Below are 20,466 nucleotides of genomic sequence, written 5' to 3'. Positions count from 1 at the left end.
AGAGTAGAAAGGCAGTGTATATCTACCAAGCAGCAGGGGATCCCAGAGGGAGCTTAGATGGAAGCATGGGCCATCTTGTCCTGCAGGGACACTGGGTCACGGAATAGGCAGAGCTGTATCAGCTCTGTGCTCTAGATAAGCTAACACAATTAGGATACATGCTGCGCCTGGCTGAAAAAGCAGAAAAGGTCTGAAAGACAGAACCTTGAAGGAAACATGACAGCTGAGCCTCAGAAAAATAAGGTAAGGAAAGAAAGAAGATAAAACAAAAATAACAAGTGTCTTGATCAGGCAGACCCTTGGGTCACTGAGCTGTGCTACAGCAGCAGTGCTGTACTGCTAGGATCGCTGTTCTGCTGCTCTGGCTCCCTGGGCATCCATGGGGATTTCAGCATACAGTGTAAGGGAAGCACAAAGCTCTCACCGCTCACTAGGTATCCGATGGCCTTGGATTTGACCTCCTCACTCAGCTGCCCTATCTTGTTCAGATAGTCCAGCACAAAGATGTTGGGTGCAAACAGGACCATGTTCTGCTCCCCACAGCCAAACGGCATCTGGAGGAGCTGGTGCACATTCAGCATAGCAGTGCCCATGATGTCGCCTGGGGAAGAGGAGATACCAGGAAGGATGAGTACAACTCATGGCCACTGAAACAAGCAGTAATTTCCATTGTGTAGGCAGAGCCAAGGAAAGCCTAGCTGATGTTACAAGCCTTTCCAACAAGCACGAAGCTCTCAATGCCAAGTGTTTTGTTCTGTTCTGCTTTGCAGTCAGCAAAGAAATCCCTCCCCTGTCTCTCCTTACTTAGTCTAAATTGACCACATGAGAAATGCTATCTATTTTAGTGCCACTTCAAGCAGATACATATTAGAAATTAAAAGAACTTTCAGAAAACTTCTGTTTCCAGAGGGGGAAGGGGAACAGCCCAGTGATGCTACAGTGAACCATCTATTGCAGAATTAACAACTAACGCTGGAAAGGAACACTGGTTATGTAGATGTATCATAGACCACTTCTAAATTGTTATTTTCAGGAAAGATAGCACAGACCCAGCAAAAGATTTCTGGAATGAGCTGAAATCACCAACATTACAAAGCAAAGATTATATGACTTGTGAGTCATGTAGCTAAGTCCAGGTCCTTTTCAGGAAAGTACTGAAAAGATTCCACTAGCATCTCAGATGTGCAGATGGGTGAGTGGAAAAAAGTCTACTGGCATGAGTCTGGCTGGTGTAGGCTGAGGTCATAACCCAGAACTATCCTACTTCAGAGCAAAACACTCAAATGCAATAAATTTAAACAGAAGAGTGAAGAAGGATGTAACTGATTTTTAATCTTAATTTCTTTGATACAGCAAAGAACATTCCTGGACAAGATGAGAATCAGTCTCTTTGCTCAAAACCTTCCAACCAATGAGTGGAAAGTCACAGTTTGAATCCTGAAAAAGCTTTCATTTTATGTTTTTACATTTTCTCTCTTTTCATGTTTTATTAATTATGTATTTACCAACAACAGAAAAGGAAGCTCTGGCTGATCCTTCCACCACACTTGTAGGTAGAGTTAGTGGAACATCTTGAATAACCACATCATCTGTGGAGAAAAATATTAAGTATCTTGTGGTTGCTTGTATGGGAACATCGGTTATAGCACTAGAATGCTCCTGGTAGAGATTGCACAGTGCAAAACTGCACACAAGAGACAGCAATAGACAGAAATTCACAGCTGTCAGCAAGGTCATCAAGAGAGAAGGGGGCATAGCAAACCCAAAATTGTGACAAACAGACCAAATAGTGCAGTAACTGTCATTGCTGAACAGAAACCAGTTGAGCAGGGTAAGGCTGATGCTCACAGGCTGTAGTGTCTGTGAACTCTGGGGATTTCTTCAGTGAGGCTGTTGGGAGAGGTGGTTGGTGAGGGCCAGGGCTGCTTTTGTGCCTCTTTTAGGTAGAGCTTTCATGAAACCTTGGAAACTGTTTGCTGTCTGTAGCAGAGATTGTCTGGAAAGGAACTTTACATTCCCTCTCCCATTCCCACTAGAAGCAGAAAGCTGCAAGCTACAGTTATCCTTCAAATGGAGTACAGCAGTCAACATGAGTTGACTGAGTTTCTACAAATGCATGAAATATAGGACAGATTTTGCACAGAGAAATTTGATAGCCTCGTAGCAGCCTTCCTTCAGCATCTCAGCACTGTTGGCTGCAGCACAGACAGTGCCTACATGACATGCATCAGATCACACAGGAATTTCATGAGAGGGAATTGAACTGCAACACTCACACTAGCTGCCATTTAGGCAACTCCAGGTTAAAGGGGAGAGACAACAACAACGAGCACTGCAAGAGAGAGCTCAAACTCTAACCTTCCTTTCAGTTCCTCTCAGGACAGCAGGATATAAGAACTTTACCTTTTGTACACACCAGGTAGTTTTGGGTCTTTTCCCTTCTTATTCCTTCAGGCTGCATGGCCATGGGAAGAAGAGACACAAGCAGTGAGTGAGAACAAAGCGTGCAGAAGAAATGCAGTGACAGAAGAACCACCCATCACCCCATCCTCCTGAATCATAAACCAGCTGAATTGAAGCAACATTTTACAGGTTCATACTCAATGTGGCTTCTACTAAAAGGGAATTCCCATCAGATGGAGTGCCTCATTTCCAGTTTCTCCTCTGCGTAAGGGAGACATGCACTTACCAACACCCACTGGTCCTCATGGTAGAGGACATCAGATGGGAGTGGACTTAGTCTTAGGTTAAACAGCCAGACCATGTCCCAGCCAGATGAAGATGGAGCCACATCAATTCTTTAGGGAGTCTGAAAAACTTTTACTTGCTTTTGGCACTTCTGCTACATTTTTCTTTCCTCATGGAAGGGAGTACAGGGCAGACAGTAAGAGCTGTCAGCAGTACCTCAACCAACATTGTTCTGATCTGGGTATCGCTGTAGTCAATACTGCCATTCCTAGGTGCTTCATCTTCACAAACTTCAACATCCTTGGTCTCTGCAGTAATTCTGAATATTACATTACCTTAAACAGTAGCAGAAAAGAATTAAAAATGGACCTTTATCATGCAGGATGATGGCTAAAGTAAAGAAATTTCATCTGATAATGAATATCTACAGATGTTAATTAGTGCAACATAATGAATGGTCAGTCACTCTAGGTAAGAAGTGGGAAGAGAACTGATCTCTGAAAATGGGAAAGATGCACACCGCAGTTGTGGAGGAGCTCTTTAGCCCAGACAGCTGGAAAGGCCAGTAGGAGACCAAGCTCTCCAGGGTCCAAGTTCTCCAAGTTCCTAATTGTCTCCGAAAGGATTAGGTTTTTCAAGTGAGGTATAAACTGATTAGTATCAATCTCAGGACAGAAAAAGGGGTAGATTCAAACACACTTACCAATTTCTTTGGGGAAGATATTCCAGATGTAGGTCTTTCTTTGTTTGGCACATACACATCCATCATCCTCTGTGGAGGTGAGTTTGGCCTGATAATCAAGGGAATCTGACAGCGAAACATTAATCTGAGAACAGAAAGAGGGGTGTGATGGGATGAATATTTTGTACCATAGGCTAATGGTGCTTTACTGTTAGAGGGGGTGAGATAGTCTCTTTTTATGTCCAATGTTAACAGTGTAGAGCAGGTTAAGGCCTGAGATGATGACGTTAGATGAATCATTGTTAGATGTAATCTTAACAGGTTGCTTCTTATGACATTCTCCATTGAAATGTTAAATATCCTGTGTGTGCATCTGATTCCTGATCAGGATACTGAGTTATGTTCAGTTGGTCTGGTGTTAATGGCCTTGAACTAACTTGCAAAGGAAACCGTTGATTAGTGTTTGCTCTTCTGTTATTGTAGAAACACTTGGAAAAGAAGGTTGAGATGAAATACTCAAAAACAGAGATTATTTTTTTTCCAGGTTGTTTAAAACACTAAACCTTTTTGTTTTGTTAGGTTAAACTGTTTGGAATAAAAAACATTCTTAAATTTTGTCTTGATTTTTACTTTTTTGGTGGTGATCTCCTTGTGAGACTGGAGGGCTGATTTTCGGCATTCAAAGCAAACAAAAGAAATCTAGCCTCCCCCCCTGCCTCTTTTTTTCAGGATTCCTAGATACAGCATAAGAAACAAGAAGCCAAATAGAACATCCCTGGTTTTCTTTCTTCAGGTATCCTTTCAGCCATGTGTAAGCTGTTTTCATGCAGAGGTACAGTGCAGCTGTGGTCTGGAACCAATTTGCCTGGAAAGTACTGAATATTGAGAGTACTGTCCCCCAGTGACTGGGAGCAATAGGGCCTTTAGCTGAACAAATACTCTGTAGGGCAAGTACTGGACTTCATGCTCCCTGTTTTGGTACTTTCACCCCAGGGAAAAAGGATTTATCTGTTCCCCAATTCCTGCTCGCCCCACTTTCTTCTGTTTGGCAAGCACAAGCCCTTCATTTCTTCACACTTTCACATACATCCCTAAAGAAAAGACCCCACTACAACCACTGATGTTGGATGACTGTGGATGATGAATGGTACTCTGCCAAGCACTTGTTTCCTTCCTCTATGGATTGTGAGACAGTTGCTTATACACCCATTCTAGTCACAGTTCACACAGGTCCCCCTCTGCTTTGTAGTGGTTTGGGAGGACAAATCAAGTCAGGATAATTTATGGTCAGATAGAATGAGTAGTACATCAATCAAGGGCAGGGACAGGTCTAGTCACGTACACCAATCATTTTGCTGCAGCTTCTTTGGAAAGGGGGTAAGGCCTAAGGATGTGGGCAGATGTACACACCTTAATGCAGTGGTCAAGGTAGTTGAAGACATTTGCTCTAAGCAGGAAATCTTCTCCTCGGATGATAGAGTATGGCAAGGTCAAGTCCACAAAGAAAGGCTGGAAGGCTTTCAGGGTCGTAGGCACAGAAATACCAAATCCAACCGCCTCTTCCACACAGAAGGCACTGGCCTTCCATTCAGTGATGGTGTCAGGGATGGTATATGAGATGCTGGCTTTTCCAGTAGAGCTGATGGAAATGAACAAAGGATGACTTTAGAAAGACTAAGTTTCATATAATTTGCTTCTCAGTAGAGGCAATGGGTTTTGAAAATCAGCACTATCCCTATTCTGTCTGCAGAAATCCCACATCCAAGTTCCCCAAGAACTTATCACCCAAATCTTCTGAGAAAAGCCCATTTGAAAGTTCTTCTGCCCGTCATTTCCCTGAGCTTGCAGAGAAAACTCAGAATTCTTGTTTTGCAGATGCATTTTTTAAAGAGATGTGCCCATTTTCTTAGGAAGGGAATAGGACTCATGTTACACACATTGTGTCTTTGGGAAAGGGTAATTTATCACGGAAAAGAAGAGGGCAGGTGGTGATTGAAAAAGCTAGGTCTTCCAGGCCTGAATGAAAGAAGAGGTGGCAAGGAATTGCCATCTTGCAGGACACCAGGGGACATATTCAGTAAGTCTTATAAAAAAGGCAAAGAGATGGAAGAAGTAGTACTCACTTAATTAAGACTATATCCCAAATCCAAGTTTCAGGGAAGAATTCCCTAACAGTCTCAAGGATGAGTCTCTTCCCACGTTCCTCTCTAGCAATTTCAGCTGCTAAGAGATAATGAGAATTTAGTGAAACCTGGGTCATATAACTAAGACTCCCAGAAAGGACAGCTCTTAATATGCATGGGCCAGCATGAAGGATGATTAGTGTTTACCCATTTCTCTCTAAGATTATTGGTAATGCCACACAAATATTGATTAATTTCATTAATGTATCTCTGAGTAAGGTATAACCTGGTATCACAAAGAAAGAAAAAATTTACTTGAGGTCCTTTGGTCTCCAGGTTTGAGCACGAAACCTAGGGCTAGAACGCAGGTCACTTGGCTCTTATATCTGTTTGCTGTTCACACTGTTGCACTTTTCAAACAAGCTGTGGTCAGAAGGGAATCATTGTCAACAACGTCAGTTTTGTGTGGCACACTACTGGTTGCCAACACTTCCCAGCATGAAACTCTGCATGTATCAGAAGTGTAGACCTGAAAGATTTTTCTGGGAATTGGCCATTTTGCTAAGCCATCTCATTTTGTGCTAGACCAATATTAAATATCAATACCAGTGCCTCTCCTGAGTACTGTCCATGTCCATGTCCATGTCACATGAATACCACTTCATTTAAGGAGAAAGATAAAATCTCTTTCCCGTTCCCTATATTACCTGATGATTTGGCATGGTGTGTAGAAGCCATGAATCCTGCATTCAAGAAATATGGTGGAGGTCTTACAGTCTCACTAGTGCACACAACTGGTTGCCGAACCTTTGAGTTGGTAAAAAACTTTATGCCCATATCCTGTAAAAACCACATTTTTGTGTTAGCCATAACCATACTGTAGCTGAGGTTTATTCCATTCCTCCCACCTTCTCATTACTGCTTTGCCACCATGCCCAGGCACATCTATGCTGAGACTTGTGGGACTGTTATGTATGCTGAAAGATCACAGTAGGCACCAGCATCAATTGAGAATAGATGTCCATGAGGATAGTTTGTCATGTATGAGCTTCACTAACAGCATTATTGCAGAAATATCTAAAGCTACATAAGTGGAAGCTCACTTGAATAGATTTGAGTAATGTACAAGACATTTACCCTGAGGAACTGATATACATCTGGTCCTAATCCAGACATTACAGGTGTGTAATATAAGCCTTTGTGGAAGATGTTGTCAGATGAGACACAGGGGTCTTTGCGATCATCTTCTAGGTTGAGTCCATTGAAGATATAGCCTTGAAAGTCTTGCAGGGGATGCAGGCTGTATATCTGTGAGGGGGAAGGAAACACAAAACCTGTGGGTATGGAAAGATCAATCCTGATTACACCACTGTGTGTTGCAAATTGCCAGAGCTGAGATGGTAGCCTATTTGAAACAATACTGTTTCCTAGATTGAAAACTGGCTACGGCTGGACCCAGAGAGTGACGATTAGTGGCACAAAGTCTAGTTGGAGGCCAGTAACTAGAGGTGTACCCGAGGGGTCAATGCTGGGTCCAATCCTGTTCAGCACCTTCATTAATGATCTGGATGATGGGGCAGTGTACCCTCAGCAAGTTTGCTGATGAGACTGAACTGGGAAGAGTGGCTGATAATGATTGTGCTGCCAAAGACCGGTTAAACCAAATACCACATGAAAGAGGACTTCCAACTGCCAAGAAACAAAAGCTGTATATTGCCTATTACAGATGGTTTATGACCAGCACATGGAGAAAACAGCAGAAGTTAACACAGTCTAACAATCTCCAGTGGAGAGGCACTGAAATACAGAAGGAGGAAGAAAGAGACAGTGCATTTGTTTGGGCAGCTTACCATTTCTGCAGACATCTCTGTCTCAGACTTCAGGAGCAGCACACTCTGATCCACTGCCCTCACAGCACAGAAGGAGTTGGCAGCAGCTTCAATGACTAAACTGACATTGGAAGCTGAGTGCATCTGCTTTGCAGAGAATTGCAGCTGGACCTGAAATTTATCGAACAGATGTTGGTATGGCTCATCACTGCTGTCGGGGCTGCTCTGTGTCTGTGTCTGTGTGTGTGGAGGGCAAGGAGGAGAGTAGAAGGCTCTTCTGTTAAAGCACAGATAGCTTGCCAGTAGAGGGATGTCTGGTCCCCACTGCCTCTGTTGACCAGGCCTCTGCTATAATGGGCACTTAGGCAGTAAGCACACTTAAACTCCTGGGATAGCTTCAATAAAGCTTACCTCAAATGATTTAAACTGAAAGTGTGATTCCATTGCAAATCACATTTTTCAATAAAAAAAGTGTAAAAGATGAGATGGTGAAGTGGGATAAGGCTAAAGTGTGTTCCGTATGCTAAAGAAAAGACAGTTTAAACCAAATAGGATGCTTGAGCTGTAGCTCAAGAGAGGCAGGAACCATCTGGGAGTAGTGTGGGTTTCCCAAAAAGTAGCTCTTAATGTTTGAAGAAGCTTTACCTTTTGATGATAAGACCAGGAGGTGGTGATAGAGAAGAAGTATAAGGCTGAAGAGAAAAAAGGGAATGAAGACAGTGATGTTGAGAGAAGTGGATAGAAACAAGAAATAAACCTGGAAATCTGTTATGAACGTGTGCACAAAGAATTTGTATTTATCTGACAGCAGGTGAGACTTGCTGCATCTTAGTGTCTCTCACCTTGTTTCTGAAACACTTCTCAACTGGAAATCGGACACTGTCTGCCACCAGTTCCTTGTCAGGGTGTAACATATACACCAGCAACCGAATAGCTGGAGCCATTTTCTCACTGACCACAAGTGGGATGGTGAAAGTGCCATTTTGATCTGTTAGAAAAGAGAAAGGGTCCAGCAAGGAGAGAAGTGCAAAGACCAGCTCTAGTAGTAGCCATCCTCAACTGGCATATAACTGTGCCAGTCAGTAGAGAAATCTGCATTTAGACAATAAACTGAAAAATCCTGGATGTGCCAGGAGGTGACATGCCTGGGTTTAGATCCAGGTGATCTCTTGTGGATTTAAACGTATGGCCAGGTTCAAATAGCTGTCTAAGCCAGACACTTTGCATTCTCTATATTATCCTTTGGGAAGATCTTTACAGGACACTATTTGACTCATATCAAATGATCTAGGTGCTGGACTAAATCTGACTTTATGGTGATGTTAGTGGTAGTATCATGCACACATGAATGGGTGGAGAATGATACATCCCTCCCAGTAGCTGCTGTATACATCCAGGAAGTCTTGCCTTGGTCCTCAGTTCAATCATCCCTTCTTATTCTTTTTTAAAATATAGGAACATGGATTGGCAACTTAACTTACCAGCTTGGATAGTAACTTTAATTTCCCCTGTAAGGACAATCTTGCCTTTTGCCATGCCCTGTGCAGAGAAGAGCAATACATTTATAGGTTGATAGAGGCTGGAGAGAGAAAACTGCAATCAAGTTCAACGTACATGGACAAGGCAATCAAAGCATGTACACTGAGATGGCTTCAAATGCTTAAAAATCGGCCTTGGGACATGCTGGATGCTGCCACTGCTGCTGCTACTGCTGGTACCCTTGTAACTGGTCAGGAAGCAAAAGGAAAATGAAGGGAAGGAGGAGGCAGGTAATACTGTCAGGAGTTTCTTGGAGGGAAGGGACAAGAACCCTGTCTTGAAACATTTTGAAGGTGGTTCCTTACTATGAGATAGAGTAACATGGCCTGAAATGGGGGTCATTTTTCCTGAGCGGGAAGTTCTGCCAAACCACCCCACTGCTGTTTCTGTCATTGTGCTGGCTGGAAATCCTAGAGCAGAAAGAGTGCTCACCGCTGTAATTGCTGTGGACGGACTGCCGGACAGCTGCCCAGTCAAACCCTTTCAACCAACCATGCAACAACATCGCACTCACCACATAGTAGAAGTTTATGGTGTTTATGCCCTTGTATCCGTCTGTGTTCAAGATGTAGTGCACAGTGATCATCCTTTTCTGCCCACAGTTCAGATCTTTCCACAAAGGCTCAATCCTCACAAAACTGCTAGTCCAGGAGTAGAAGCGTGGGATGGAAAGAAACGCGTCGGGGTAGGAAGGCTCTATCCAACCTTCCGAGTGGCACTGGTCACTTGTTTTATAAGTTGCCTGATCAGAAGAGGGAGTGAGGAAGAAAAGTAAAACAAAACACATGTCACTAGGGAAAATCATTATCACATACTGACATCAGAATGATTAGGTGATAGAATGCATCTATTTCAGAATTACATCTAAAGCCAAACTGGTAAAGGAATAGCAGCACGATGGTCTTGCAGCCTTGCAACAAGCCATTGCACTGCAACAACTCGTGTTTTCCTACCTTCTTTTATAGTGATTTTTGAGACTTCTAGAATATTAAATATGCCAGAGAAAGCTTTATTTTTATTACCAGAATTCAAGCCTTATCCCACCTTTTTGGGGTTCAGTTTGAGAGCAGCCATCTCTCTTTGTGTCTTGGTTCAGACTTGTTTGGTACTCACTTTCAGACTGATCTCAGGATCAAACATTTTGGACGTGTCAATGCTAAACTCTGCAATGCCATTATCATCAGTGGTGAAGTTGGCTGTGTTCTTGTTATTGACAAACAGCTGAATAACCTCACTGGAAATAGGAGAGTTGTCTTTGTCTACCAGTTTGATCTGTAGAAGAGAATGTGAGACATGTTCAGCATGTTATCTTTTTGTACGTAGATGCTAATGTTTTGTGCTCCTTTGCTCTCCAGACAGAATTGCTTTTTTTAATCACTTCAAAGCAATATTAAGAATTGAAATGTCACTTTTCACGTTCTGGCAGCTATTTCAGCTATTTTATGAGGTTTGGAGCAGGACCTTCTTCAGCATCTGCTGCATCATTGATACTGTCCTTTGTGGAGCAAGAAATCCTCATGACTCATCTCTTTCCTGGTCACAACTTTCTTACTACACATTTCCAGCTTAAAGATATATCCCTTTTCCTCCATTTTTTCCTTTGCTAGTCTTGAGAGTCTGCTGCTGATACCTTCAGTATCCGAAGGCCTTTCCTCCAGATCTTTGTTTTGAACTCTTTTCTCATTCTGTCCCTGCTGTTTCTGCTGTTCATGTATTAAACAAACAAAAAAAAGATATCAGGCACCATTAGATAAATGCTCAGTTGCTAGACCTGAGCATTCATTTTGAGTTGGGTTTTTTTTGTATGTTTTTGGGTTTTTTCCCAAAAAAAAAAGATGGCAGAAGTAATAACGCATTAATTACAAGCTTAAGACACTGAGTATCCTCACTGTCCAGAAACAACATGAAGACAAATGACTTCTGAAACAAAAACAACAACAGAGAACTAACAGTATTCAGAGGGATGTTGACTTCAGAGGCACTGAATGCAACAAAAGTAAAGGCATACAATATACATCCAGCAACACACATTTCATAGAACAAAGAAGGGCTATGAATTGTACGTGATGGCACCAGGACAGGGACTGGGATCTGCTGCATTTTGAGAAAGTATGAGTATTAGTGTCTTTGAGACAATAGTTTCCCTGATACTCAGGGTGGGGGAGGAGGGTTGCACAAAAGCAAAGAAATTGCCTGAAGCTAGCAGCAGCAGCTTTGTCTCTGAGATGCGACATCCCAGCCTCCCACCATGTATCTTTCAGCATGTTTAATCTCTAGCATGTGCGAATGTGTATATTTGAGGAATTCACTGTGGCGCATCACCCCAGGGAGCCTGTTGGTCCCCTTTCTTCAGTAAGGAGTGGTAAGGTGCACAGCAACCTGAAGATCGGAGTGGGGACCACGTGAGAAAGTTATACAGACATCTTCCAGAGGGGAAAAAAAGCCCTTGAAAGACAATCTTTTCTCTAGTTTCAGTGCTATTGGTAAGATATCCCCTATTCTTTCCTCATTGAAAAAAAAAATGAACTGAAGGAGAAAGATTTATTCCTACCCTTTAAACTACTGACAGTTATGTGCAATTTGTCACAAAATGTAAAATAATGAAAAAGCTTTTTAAGACAGAAACTTGTTATTTCCTTGATTTTTTTCTTAAATTCCTCTCACTCTTTCTTCCCTCATCCCCCAGTGTTTTTATTAATCTCTAGCTGTCATATGATGGTCAGTCCTGAAGGGAGAGGCAGTGATTTATTTCAAGCTAAAAGTGCAAGTTAGAAAACAGATAGTTATTGGATTGTTTTGATTCAAAACATTTCTGGCAAAATTAAACTCAGAATATACTAACACTCTTCAGTATTTAGAATTACGAATAGTGAACTGTATGTGAAGAAAGAGACTTGGGGAGACACCACTAACCCCAAACAGTGCCCCAAATGTTCCTATTACTGTTGTCATGTGATTGCCTGTCAGTCAGCAAGAGAGCTTGTATGCTCTCCATGCCCTTGCTTACTTGTCCAAAGTAAGGAATTCCTCTTCTGTAGTGGCGATCCACATTCTCAAACCGTATACTGCTCATCACCCGAGTTATGGAAATAGAGTGAGTAGCTGTGAGTTGCAGGCCTGTAAGAAATGTTGAAGAGAAGATACACTTTGTCCTTCATATAGCTTCAGCGTTAGCATTTGGCTGGAGATGCTTACTATGCTTATAAAAATGGATCTTCTTCAGGAAGACATCCTTGTCTTGATGTCTTGAAGACATCGTAATCAGCAAGCAGATGCTGATTATCTCCTACTCTCCTTTTGACCACACCACTGTTGCTGTTTCTGACTGTCTAGAAGGAATTACCTGTTCCTTTCTCTGTGACAATAGCTTTCACACCAAGATTCCTCATGTAACCAATGCGATTTAGCTCAAAGATGTTGGAGCTGAAAACCTGGGAGAGGCAGCCAGTGTTCAGCTGCAACAGGAAATAAAAAAAACCTGTCACCAAGGATCATAGCTTTCAAAGAATGACAGCAATACACAGAACCCTTCTTTAACAAGTGAAGTATTTTCCCACTACTTTTAACCTGATTTATACAGGACCGATGGAGATATCACTGTCTACACTTTTCAGATGGGAAACACATGTTCTGTGAAGAAGGAACATGTCAGACCTCTTTAAGGCCTGTAGGAAACCAAGAAGAGAAGTGAGGCACCCTGAGTTCCTAGTGAGATGAGCAGATGAGGTGAAGGATCACAGAAAGAAAGAAAAGCTTGATAAGCAATGGGAGAGAAGCAAGAAAACAGAAGAGAGGACAAAGAGGAATAATAATTGTGTATCATACATCTTTGGTAAATGATTGACAAACTGGGCTCTTCTTGCATCTCCCATGTGAATCAAAATTCCTGCACACACTGAGCTGGACCTTCCCTTCCACAGGCTGGCCATAGGTGTACCTGTGGGAAAAGGAAATAGGTCCATGAAAGATGACTGAAAAATTGACTTAAGCTAACATATGCAGGAGTTGTTCCAGGACCAAAAGTGAGCTGGGAAGCCAGAGAATGGAAGAGTTTCACAGGCTTTTTCCTAACTCTCCTGCTGTTACAAAAAGATAATACAACTCGGAAGTTGAAATATTAATGAGTTCTACTTCACCCCTAAAAATAAATACCTCTATAAGCATGATGGACAGACATGTCTACCAACCAAATTATGACTGTTTTATCCATTCTTCAGATTAGACTGGAGTTCTGGACACACTAAAATGAAAGCAAAACTCCTGCTTTTTTTAAATCCTGAGCCCTTTGCTGGAAAAGAAGACTCTTACAATAAATGAGATGAGCACACAACTAAATGAAAAGCTCCAACCACCAAGTCAACCCTGACCAACCTCCAACCTTTTCTGAGGCACTATTTATTTTGGTCTCTCGACTAAGTCTGTCTCTTTCCCCAGTCCCTGGAAAGTTCTTGCTCTTCAGCATGTTTCCTACCCACTCTGCACCTGGTACTTACACTCCACAGACTTTCACTGTAAACTCTGAATCCAGGACTGTAAGGCTGTCTGGTGCAGAGACTGTGACATCAAATTTTGGCAACACTAGGGCAGAGAACGAAAAGAAAAAAAACAACACTGGCAAATTGAAAACATACAGGCCTTCCTGAAATGAAAGAGAAAATGAGGATGTATCATGAGTGTTAGTTCACACATGGAATGGGATCTCAGAACTGGGATGCAAAAATGTTTGGCAAGTGGCCTGACTTGCAAAGGCTCGCTAAATTATTTCTACAAAGCTTTGAAGAGAAAGCAGAGTTTCTGGGGTGAATCCTGTGATGTCTAGACGCCTTACAGAGCTTTGGCCAAGAAAGTTCATGGACGTGTCTGGAAGGAGGTTAGTTTGTCACAGTGAATTTTGCAATCAATGCATTGATTTGTTGTGCAGATTTTTTTCTTTCTGTGCAAAATGGTTAATTTATCTTATTTGGCTTTTTACTGGGTTGGGGTTTTTTTGGTTTGTTTTTTTTTTCTTTCTCTCTCCAGTTCTTAATGACAACTGATTGAAGTTCCATTTGCCAGGAAGCTGTTTGAAGTTTCAGCAGTCAAAAGGTCTGATTGGTAGGGACTTATCTCTAATAATGTTTTCTACTCCGAACAAAACCAATGGGTGACATTTACCATATTCCTCCACAAGGAATGAGTGATTTGTTTTATCTCCTGACTTCTTCGCTACTATAATTCTGTAGTTTCCCAGAATAGGCTCTTCAGTTAGTGGGAATTCAATCTGGATGATGTTCATCTCTGATGTCACATTTTGCCACTGAAAGATCCTGTTGCCTCGTGGATCCTGCAGAAGAAAAACAATACAGACTCTTTCTTTTTTTTTTTTTTTCCCCTTGCAAATTTTTTGCTACTGGCACACAAAACCAGCAACAATCAATCAAACAGGACAAGCTGCTTTAACTCATTGGAAAAAATGCTTAATGCATGTGTATTGAGATAAATTATGACTTGGTGCTTTAATTACTCATGTTGGTAAAGTATCATCGCTTGATCTCAGATTTAGGCATCTTCTGCTAGCCTACGTATTGGTCTCAGTCATCAGGTGATGTTGAACAATACTGCTCTTCCCTGCTCCTTAGTATATGTTGCTCCAGTTTTGTGTCAAGAGAGAAGAGAAAGGAAATCTTTGCTCCCACTTCAGCTGAGCTTATCCCACTCAAATCTTGGCCTTTATTATCCCCAGCTTTTTTCAGCTACTGGAAGAAGGAAGGAAGCATTTCTTCTGCATTCACTAGGGTGTCATTTGCCTTTCAGAACGAGTTATGCTAGTTAGACTAAAAAAAACTCACACCATTTCCCAGAACTCTTCAAAGCACTGGCTGCAGAAAAACAAACATAGAGCTCAAAATACATATGTTTCACTGCAAACAAAGAAAAATCAATTTGACTTTATGGTATAACACGAAAACTTGCAAGAATACTATCTAGACATGAAGTGCAATTGCTATTTTAAAAATCCTTACAAAATGCCATGGAAGTGCTAACATAACTAGTGATTAATGTGATGGTGAGGCACTGGCACAGGTTGCCCAAAGAAGTGGTAGATGCTCCATCCCTGGCAGAATTCAAGGCCAGGCTGGACAGAGCCTTGGGCAACATCTGGTGTGAGTTGTCCCTGCCCATGGCACGGGGGTTGGAACTAGATGGTCCTTTCCAAGCCTAACCTTTCTACAGTTCTGTGATTCCATGAATTGTATCCACAGCCTATATTTGTTTATAGTTTTCAGAACACTTGATTTGTGAAAAGATATACCCAAAAATAAGTTGAGCAAACTGGTGGAGGTGGAGGGAAGTCAAAGGCAGGCATAAGAACAGTACAGCTTTTGACTGCTGAAGTGAATATAGGTATTCTTCCCATGTTAGTAAAGCTCAAACAAGATCCTGGGATTTTAAGGAGTTTCTGTTAAGTTTTTGTCAGTGTGGCCAGGAACAAGATTTGGTGGGATGTGGACACACACAAACTGATGCAGTCATATGTGCCCTAGATTTCATTTGTAGATGAATAATACAGTACAAAGAGAAAAAATTCTTACCTGAATTGCAATCAAGGGGTACTGAAAGAAGAATAAACAAAGTGGGAGAAGAGATTAGGTGGCTGAACAAACACAAATTATTTTTCACCAGGACTGTGATAGATGCATGATCAAAAACCAGTGTAATACCATTAATCTGATATATTCATCTCTTACTTTAATCAGTTTGATAGCAGTTTTACTTCAATAAGAACATTACATAAAGGGAAGAGATCAAATGAGAACATCAGGGCAGTTTCTGATCATACCGAATTTAGTGCAATACCAGAGCAGCTGAATAAGTGGAGTAATAGAGATGCATGAAAACTATGATTAGGGCTTCTTTTATTTTATATCATAACCCTGCTTATTAGCATCAGCACTTCTGGTAACACTCTGCTGTCTGCATTACAACCACAAGAGGAGGCCAGTAAGGACCCTTCTATCTCTTGGCTTATGCACTATGAGCATGAAGGCAGCTTGCTGGCAACGTGAAGAGTGCCTTTGATGAGATAAACAATTGTGGTAAGGACTTTCGTTTTCATTTCCCATTTCTAAAATGGACAAAGTAGCAGGTGGATAACTTCCCAAATTTTGCAAGCAACAATTGCTGTACAGTAATAGCAGGAGACTGAACCATGGGCTTTCTGGTCAGAGCTAAACTAATGTCTGCTGCAACAAAGTGGAGGGGTTTTGAGCCGCTTTCCCAGCAGTAGCAAGAGGTGTTGTGTCATAAATCCAAACTACTACACTCATGCTAATTCTTTGGCATTTAGTCTCTGCAACATATCATTTCATCTACAGAAGCTGTTTTCTTAAAATCTGAGAAGCGATTGTCTCCCAGCAGTTTTAAGTACAGGGGAATATTACTAGTCACTCACCATCTCCTGAACAGGCTTAAAATTGAAATCCAGGGCAACAACACGAAACATCACTGAAAAGATAAGGAACAGGCTGTTAGCATTAATTGTAGTTTATTTGGCTGAGCATAGTGTTTTGCATTCTTTAGAAGTCCCAGTTTCAGTGGATCTTCTAGAAGTCCCACTTGTGCAGGATGCAGCTAATAAAATTCACCTGAAGGTAAAAGAATCCTACAGAGATTTTGCTGAAAGGGCTTTTCCCCAAGATCATGTTCGCACATTCTTTCCTGAAAGTTTGCTTAACCTAAGATAAGAACTGCTGTGCAGGTCAGGCAGTCTTAAGTGACACCCATAATTCTTTCAGTGACCATCTGGATGGTGTAGGCAAACTTGTTCCTCTTCATTTCCCCATCTCTAAAGAAGGGTTTGTTGCTTTGAACATATGAAAGTTCCAAATGCTATTGGAAATAGATTAGGCATCACTTTTTCCTAATGCAACTCCTTTTAGTTCAATGTAATTCCTTTTAGTTCAGTTTGTTCTCATCTTCTACAGGTTTTTGCATTACTTTTTGGTTTTGGTTTGGTTTGGTTTGGTTTGTTTGCAAGAGGAATACTAAAAGGATAGCTATGAATTGCCCCAGTGAGAAGGCTGAAGGGCCAAAAGAAGTTGGGACAGCTGACCCAAATGACCCAAACTGGCCAAAGGGATATGCCATACCATACGACATCATGTTCAGTATATAAACTGGGGGGGAAGCTGGCTAGGGGCTGCTGCTCAGGAACAGGCTGACCATCAGTTGGCAAGTAGTCCACAGCTGTAGTGTGCATCACTTGTTTTGTATATGATTTTTTTTATCATTATGATTATCATTATTATTGTTTTCTTCCTTTTCTGTCCTATTAAACTGTCTTTATCTCAACCTATGTGTTTTCTCAATGTTACTCTTCCCATTCTCTCCCCCGTGCTACTGGGAAGGAGGGTGAGTGCTTAGTTGCCAGCTGTGGTTAAGTCACAACAGCAAAGAAAAATTTAAGTATGTGTTTCCAAACTGCCCTTAAAAAGCATTAGCTTTCCATAATTCAATTTAGTCTACTGCTTCCCCCACCTCAAAACCAAGACATTTGACAACTAATAAAGCCATGTTTTGTGGACACCTTGGTTGCATCAAATCCTGATTGGTAAGCTTTCCTTCAAGCTATGTATCTATGTTGCTAGAACTCATCCCTAAGTAAATTATAGCTGATTCAAATCTAAGGGCTATATGATTTGGCTGACCTTTGGAAAGAAGTACTATCATAGTGTTTCCTATGGTGTTCTAGCTGTGTGTTAGAAGCCTTAAAGCCTAGGAGTGAATTAAGGAATGGATCAAGATAAATGGTTCTTTGCACACATGGAGCTCTGTTCAATTGCCAGATGAGAAGTATGCATAGGGGAATAGGATAAGTGGAGGAAAAACAACAGTATAAAGTCCAAAAGCATGGGCATCCAGAAGGTAGGTAGCATGATTTTGTCTTTAAAGACATAGAATCAATTTTAAAATAATGGCTTTCACTCTTGGTCTTTAAACTGTCTTTGATGCTGACCAGCCCCAAAAGAAGGGCAAATAAAATGATAAACACCATGAGTTGCCATGTCTGCTGCCATCCTGAAGATGACTTTCTGAGCTCCACACTTGTAATGATCTTAACAGAAACTCTGAAGAAACTGCCTAGACTGTAGCTCAGACTGAAAGCACCCATCAGAGAGATTCTGTCTAAGGAATTTGCTTCCTAAGGGACATGTCATAAACTAAATAGATATTCACCATTCTGTCCTGGTTTGTAGATGGGTTTGTCTGTCTGCACAAAGACAATGCTTTCTGTGTTCCAGATCATCACTGACCGCCGCTTTTCCAGGCTGACTGTGGTACCCTTGGCAGAGAAGGAAATGAAAGCCAATGGGGCAGAATTGACAGGAGGAATCTGTAAGGAAACAGAAAAACAAGGGGAGGTTGTTAGTCTTGAAGTAATTTGTTCCAGAACCTATTGAACAGTTATGCCTGTAGCCTGGACTCCTAAAAAGAGGCACCCGTTTCACTTCCATCACCTTCATCACCTTCCATCACTTTGCTTGGGCCTTTCTGATTTTTTATGTTTATTAAAAATGCCTCCTTGTCTGTTACTATATATCTCTCCTCTGCTTCCTTTTTTCTTCAATAAGTCTTATTTCTCCTTATATTTCTTTTCCACTGGGACATTAATTAAAATTAATTTACCGTGAAGTTGAAGCACTGTAGATCATTGCTTGCTGTCATCGTTTTCTCAGAAATAGTGGTGTTGACAGCACCATATTCTAGGATGATTCTGATGGATATTGTCTCGTTGAGGTTAACAAACTGCAGGCAAACCTGACCTGGAGAGTCAGTTTGGAGGACAGCAGGCACCATCAGGACATACTGCCTATGAGATCCAAACATCAAAGTGATCACACCATAGAAAAAGGAGAAACAGTCTCAACAAGATGAGAGAAATACAAAGCATTGTTATTCAGTACCCACTGATTAGTTTGGATTAAATATAGGATGCTCTGTCGGTGCCCCTCACTCCTGCCCTGCAGCTCCCAACTAACCCAGCCCTGGGTTCCACAAACAGCTCTGCCTGTGACCCCAACTCTTGTCTTTTTGTCCTTTACTTGAGTCCTGGACTCACCTGCTTGTAGCAGAGCACACTGCTGTTACTACTGCTATTGTTTTTTCTGAACATACAAGTCAACTTCTATGGAAGTTCTGCAAAAGGTAGAAGGTGTGCTTCATACTAAATGAAAACCATTCACTTCCCATCTACATTCCAGTTTAACTTAACTCTCCAGATATAAAAGATTAGTCATGGCAGTATTTATTATTAAAAGTAAAATTAGTGGCACTAATTTTAGCACTATCTTAAAGCCTTATCATGAATACTAATTAGTAATAATATGATAGTTCTTACGGCTCAGGTTCCTTTGCAGCTGTTACATGCAGGAGAAGAATAGCCAAAATAAACTTCAGCCACATTTTTCTCACTAGGAGACACAAGAAAGAGATAAGCTCTCATCCCAAGAAATAATTCATTGCCTACTAGTTTAACAGGTCTGCAACATTCCTCACCCAGTGCTCCAGAGGAAAGGAGTCAGCCCTTCAACTCCTCCCGGGCTCATTCCTTAGATGTTAGTGCCTTTATAACTGCAGCAAGGGGTGGAGATCTTAGTCTATCCTACAACTTGCAAGAACCTCCCCTATCCCTACTGCAGCTAAACAAACCCACTGTCTTCAGACTCTAACACTTCACTGCAGCTCTCTGAACATCTATGAAAAATGTCTTTAGTGGTCTTGTTTTCAAGGTGAGGGGCTTTGCTTTTTACACTGAGGCCTGGCACAGCACAGAAAAACACAAAATGATCCAAATTCTAAATGATCTAAAATCTAAACAAAATAAGCCTGTCAAACCAGATTAACATTTGGGGGTTTTGCCCGCCATTGTTGGAATTTATCATCTGGATTGACAGCCTGGGTGAAGTAGACTAACTTTCTATATTTTGACACCTGTTTCTGGTTAAAATAATGTATTGGCTCCTCTTTTCCCTTACTTTATAGATATTTGAATATTGATGAAAGTGAAGGATAGAGAAGCCAGAAACAGAAAGGCATCTAAAAGGTCTTAAATATTTCTACCTCAGCCATTGACCACTTTACAGTATTATTGAAGTTTGATTAATTTCAGCTTGAAATTAGCCATTTGATGGGTCCATGTAAATCTATTAGTGTCCCAGGTTTCTAGTTTTCACACCTGTGTGAAAGCTGCTTGGTTTTCTTAGGAAGAGAAAAAAAAATAATCTGCTTTCATCCTCCTCCCTTTGTTCTCTTGTTCTCTCCAGAGAAAAGCACTCTATGTGCTGCTCCCCTTTAGTAAAGCAGTGCTAGAAAGCAGTTGTTTGATAACTGCAATTAATTTTTTTCCATTCATATCGGTACTGGATCTGGCTGGGACAAAGCTATGAAGTCAACTTCCTTCACCTGTATGGTGCTGTGCTTCACATTTGTGGCTAGAACAGTGTTCATAATTCACCAGTGTTTTGCCTGTTCCTGGCCAGGGCTTGCATGGTGTCAAGGCTTTCTATCTCCCCCATCTCTCATCCAAAAGCCAGTAGACTGGGGCTGGACAAGAAATTGGGAAGGG

General features: G+C 41.5%; 1 protein-coding gene across 1 annotated transcript in view; it reads right to left on the bottom strand.

Moving 5' to 3' along the window:
- The window catches only part of LOC104413651 (ovostatin-like), a gene marked incomplete at its 3' end in the record, with an annotated part of 22,834 nt that extends 3,416 nt beyond the window's left edge, over nucleotides 1-19,418 (bottom strand). The window contains exons 1-24 of the mRNA XM_010024710.1: nucleotides 19,240-19,418; nucleotides 18,528-18,711; nucleotides 18,078-18,234; nucleotides 16,294-16,346; nucleotides 15,434-15,454; nucleotides 14,016-14,184; nucleotides 13,355-13,439; nucleotides 12,687-12,798; nucleotides 12,205-12,316; nucleotides 11,869-11,978; nucleotides 9,975-10,133; nucleotides 9,376-9,603; nucleotides 8,804-8,861; nucleotides 8,165-8,310; nucleotides 7,344-7,493; nucleotides 6,631-6,801; nucleotides 6,201-6,333; nucleotides 5,494-5,590; nucleotides 4,781-5,009; nucleotides 3,392-3,515; nucleotides 2,905-3,023; nucleotides 2,404-2,455; nucleotides 1,506-1,589; nucleotides 425-601 (exon numbers count right to left, since the gene is read on the bottom strand). Of these exons, the coding sequence (XP_010023012.1) occupies nucleotides 425-601; nucleotides 1,506-1,589; nucleotides 2,404-2,455; nucleotides 2,905-3,023; nucleotides 3,392-3,515; nucleotides 4,781-5,009; nucleotides 5,494-5,590; nucleotides 6,201-6,333; nucleotides 6,631-6,801; nucleotides 7,344-7,493; nucleotides 8,165-8,310; nucleotides 8,804-8,861; nucleotides 9,376-9,603; nucleotides 9,975-10,133; nucleotides 11,869-11,978; nucleotides 12,205-12,316; nucleotides 12,687-12,798; nucleotides 13,355-13,439; nucleotides 14,016-14,184; nucleotides 15,434-15,454; nucleotides 16,294-16,346; nucleotides 18,078-18,234; nucleotides 18,528-18,711; nucleotides 19,240-19,304 (2,995 nt within the window). The remainder of the gene's footprint in view (nucleotides 1-424; nucleotides 602-1,505; nucleotides 1,590-2,403; nucleotides 2,456-2,904; nucleotides 3,024-3,391; nucleotides 3,516-4,780; nucleotides 5,010-5,493; nucleotides 5,591-6,200; nucleotides 6,334-6,630; nucleotides 6,802-7,343; nucleotides 7,494-8,164; nucleotides 8,311-8,803; nucleotides 8,862-9,375; nucleotides 9,604-9,974; nucleotides 10,134-11,868; nucleotides 11,979-12,204; nucleotides 12,317-12,686; nucleotides 12,799-13,354; nucleotides 13,440-14,015; nucleotides 14,185-15,433; nucleotides 15,455-16,293; nucleotides 16,347-18,077; nucleotides 18,235-18,527; nucleotides 18,712-19,239) is intronic.
- Nucleotides 19,419-20,466: the final 1,048 nt, after the last annotated feature.

Source organism: Nestor notabilis, unplaced genomic scaffold, assembly GCF_000696875.1.
Source record: "Nestor notabilis isolate BGI_N333 unplaced genomic scaffold, ASM69687v1 scaffold1372, whole genome shotgun sequence".
Taxonomy (NCBI): domain Eukaryota; kingdom Metazoa; phylum Chordata; class Aves; order Psittaciformes; family Psittacidae; genus Nestor; species Nestor notabilis.
This window is presented reverse-complemented; position numbering and strand designations above follow the sequence as displayed.